We start from the raw sequence: 1,800 nt of genomic DNA, 5'->3' as shown, positions 1-1,800 counted from the left end.
AACACACACATACATGTACACATATATATACACATATGCATACACACATATATACATATACACATATTCATACACACATATATACACATATACATATACACATATATTCATGTATATACATATGCACACATATACGTACATATACACATATAAATACACACATACATATACACATATATATACACATATACATACACACATATACATATACACATATTCATATACACATACACACACATATATACAACTAGCTTCTTTCAGTTTCCATCTACCAAATCTACTCACAAAACCTTGGTCAGCCTGAGACAATGGTAGAAAACACTTGCCCAAGGTGCCATGCAGTGGGACTGAACCCAGAACCATGTGGTTAGGACACAAGCTTCTTACCTCACTGCTACGCATAAGTGTTTAACATTTTAATTAATAGCAGTGATCTGTCAACATACATACATACACACACATACATATGCATACACACACACCCATATACATACGTAATGTTTCTTCTTTTTTTTCAACCCATGGCAGATACTTCTGTGCAAAGAGTTACACGAAGTGAAGGATGATCTCATCATTAATAAAGTTCCGAAATGCTGGCTGGAGAAGACTTACCCGACAGAAACCAACCTCACTGACTGGATACAGTCTTTCCAAACGAAGTTCACAAAGGTACTGTCTTTGAGTCAGAATTACACAGTCTTCCAGAAGCATGACCTTGGCATCTTCCTCCGCCCCGATCGACTGATCTACACATATCTACAGACTTACACACGGAAAACATTCAAAGATGTCTGTAATATTGAACTGTATGCTATGGTAAGCTGCTTTAGTTTAGTCATCAACACACAGCATATTTGTTTAAATATTTGTATGTATATAAATGATATAAGTCAGAAATAATATACACTCATATATTTGTCAATAGAAGGGATATATTAAAGTGTACAGTATTATAGATTCATTAACAATAGGTTTTGCACTGGGTTTTAAAACCAGTTGTTAGATAGCAGCATGGTTTCGTAATACCTTGTGCTCTTCAGGGCTGCTATGTATGTTAAGAAAAGAATGGCAACTGTTCTCTTTATTGCAAATGAGTGCGTGTGTTTATGTAATCACATATGTGTTATTATGTATATATGAGTGTTTATGTGTAAATAATTGTCTCCTTTCACATTTTCCCTAAATGTTAGATTTTCCACTCCCCATAGCAAATTCACTGCACTCTTTTTCTCGATTTTACTAAATACAAGTCTTGTCCATGTAAACATATATATATTGGAAGGTTTGGAGGTGATGTACAGGAATTATATATTAGAAAAAATAATAATCAGGTACTCAGATGTCTGGATAGTTGTACATTTACAGATTTTTATTCATATGTCACATGTTTTATAAATTAGCGCTTTCACCTAGTCTTGTAGGTTTATCAAATTTTGATTTCACCTTGAGAGTGAAATATATATATATGTGTGTGTCTGTTTATATGTTCATATATATATATATATATATATATATATATATATACATACATTTACATTTACATACCTACACATATATGTACATATGTATGGAAAATAGACTTTATATAATGATGGTGATGATACACACACACACACAGAGACATATATATACACCAGAGTAAGCACATAAATGTGAAACAAGGTGGAAAAAAGAGTACTCGAATACCAGAGGTAGAGTAATATGCTTTATTAAAAAGCAGCAAAGATAGCACAGAAGCTGTTACTCAGAATTTCACATTCCTTTTCTAAACAAAACTGCCGACAAACGGGAACGTGAAAC

At 33.0% G+C, this 1,800-nt stretch overlaps 1 protein-coding gene across 1 annotated transcript in view; it reads left to right on the top strand.

Moving 5' to 3' along the window:
* The window catches only part of LOC106879169 (uncharacterized), a 27,357-nt gene that overhangs the window by 24,535 nt on the left and 1,022 nt on the right, over nt 1–1,800 (top strand). The window contains exon 12 of the mRNA XM_014928613.2: nt 529–816. Within this exon, the coding sequence (XP_014784099.1) occupies nt 529–816 (288 nt within the window). The remainder of the gene's footprint in view (nt 1–528; nt 817–1,800) is intronic.

This window comes from Octopus bimaculoides, chromosome 27 (genome assembly GCF_001194135.2).
Source record: "Octopus bimaculoides isolate UCB-OBI-ISO-001 chromosome 27, ASM119413v2, whole genome shotgun sequence".
Classification (NCBI taxonomy): Eukaryota; Metazoa; Mollusca; class Cephalopoda; order Octopoda; family Octopodidae; genus Octopus; species Octopus bimaculoides.
The sequence above is the reverse complement of the archived record's forward strand: the minus strand, read 5'-3'. Positions and strand labels throughout refer to the sequence as shown.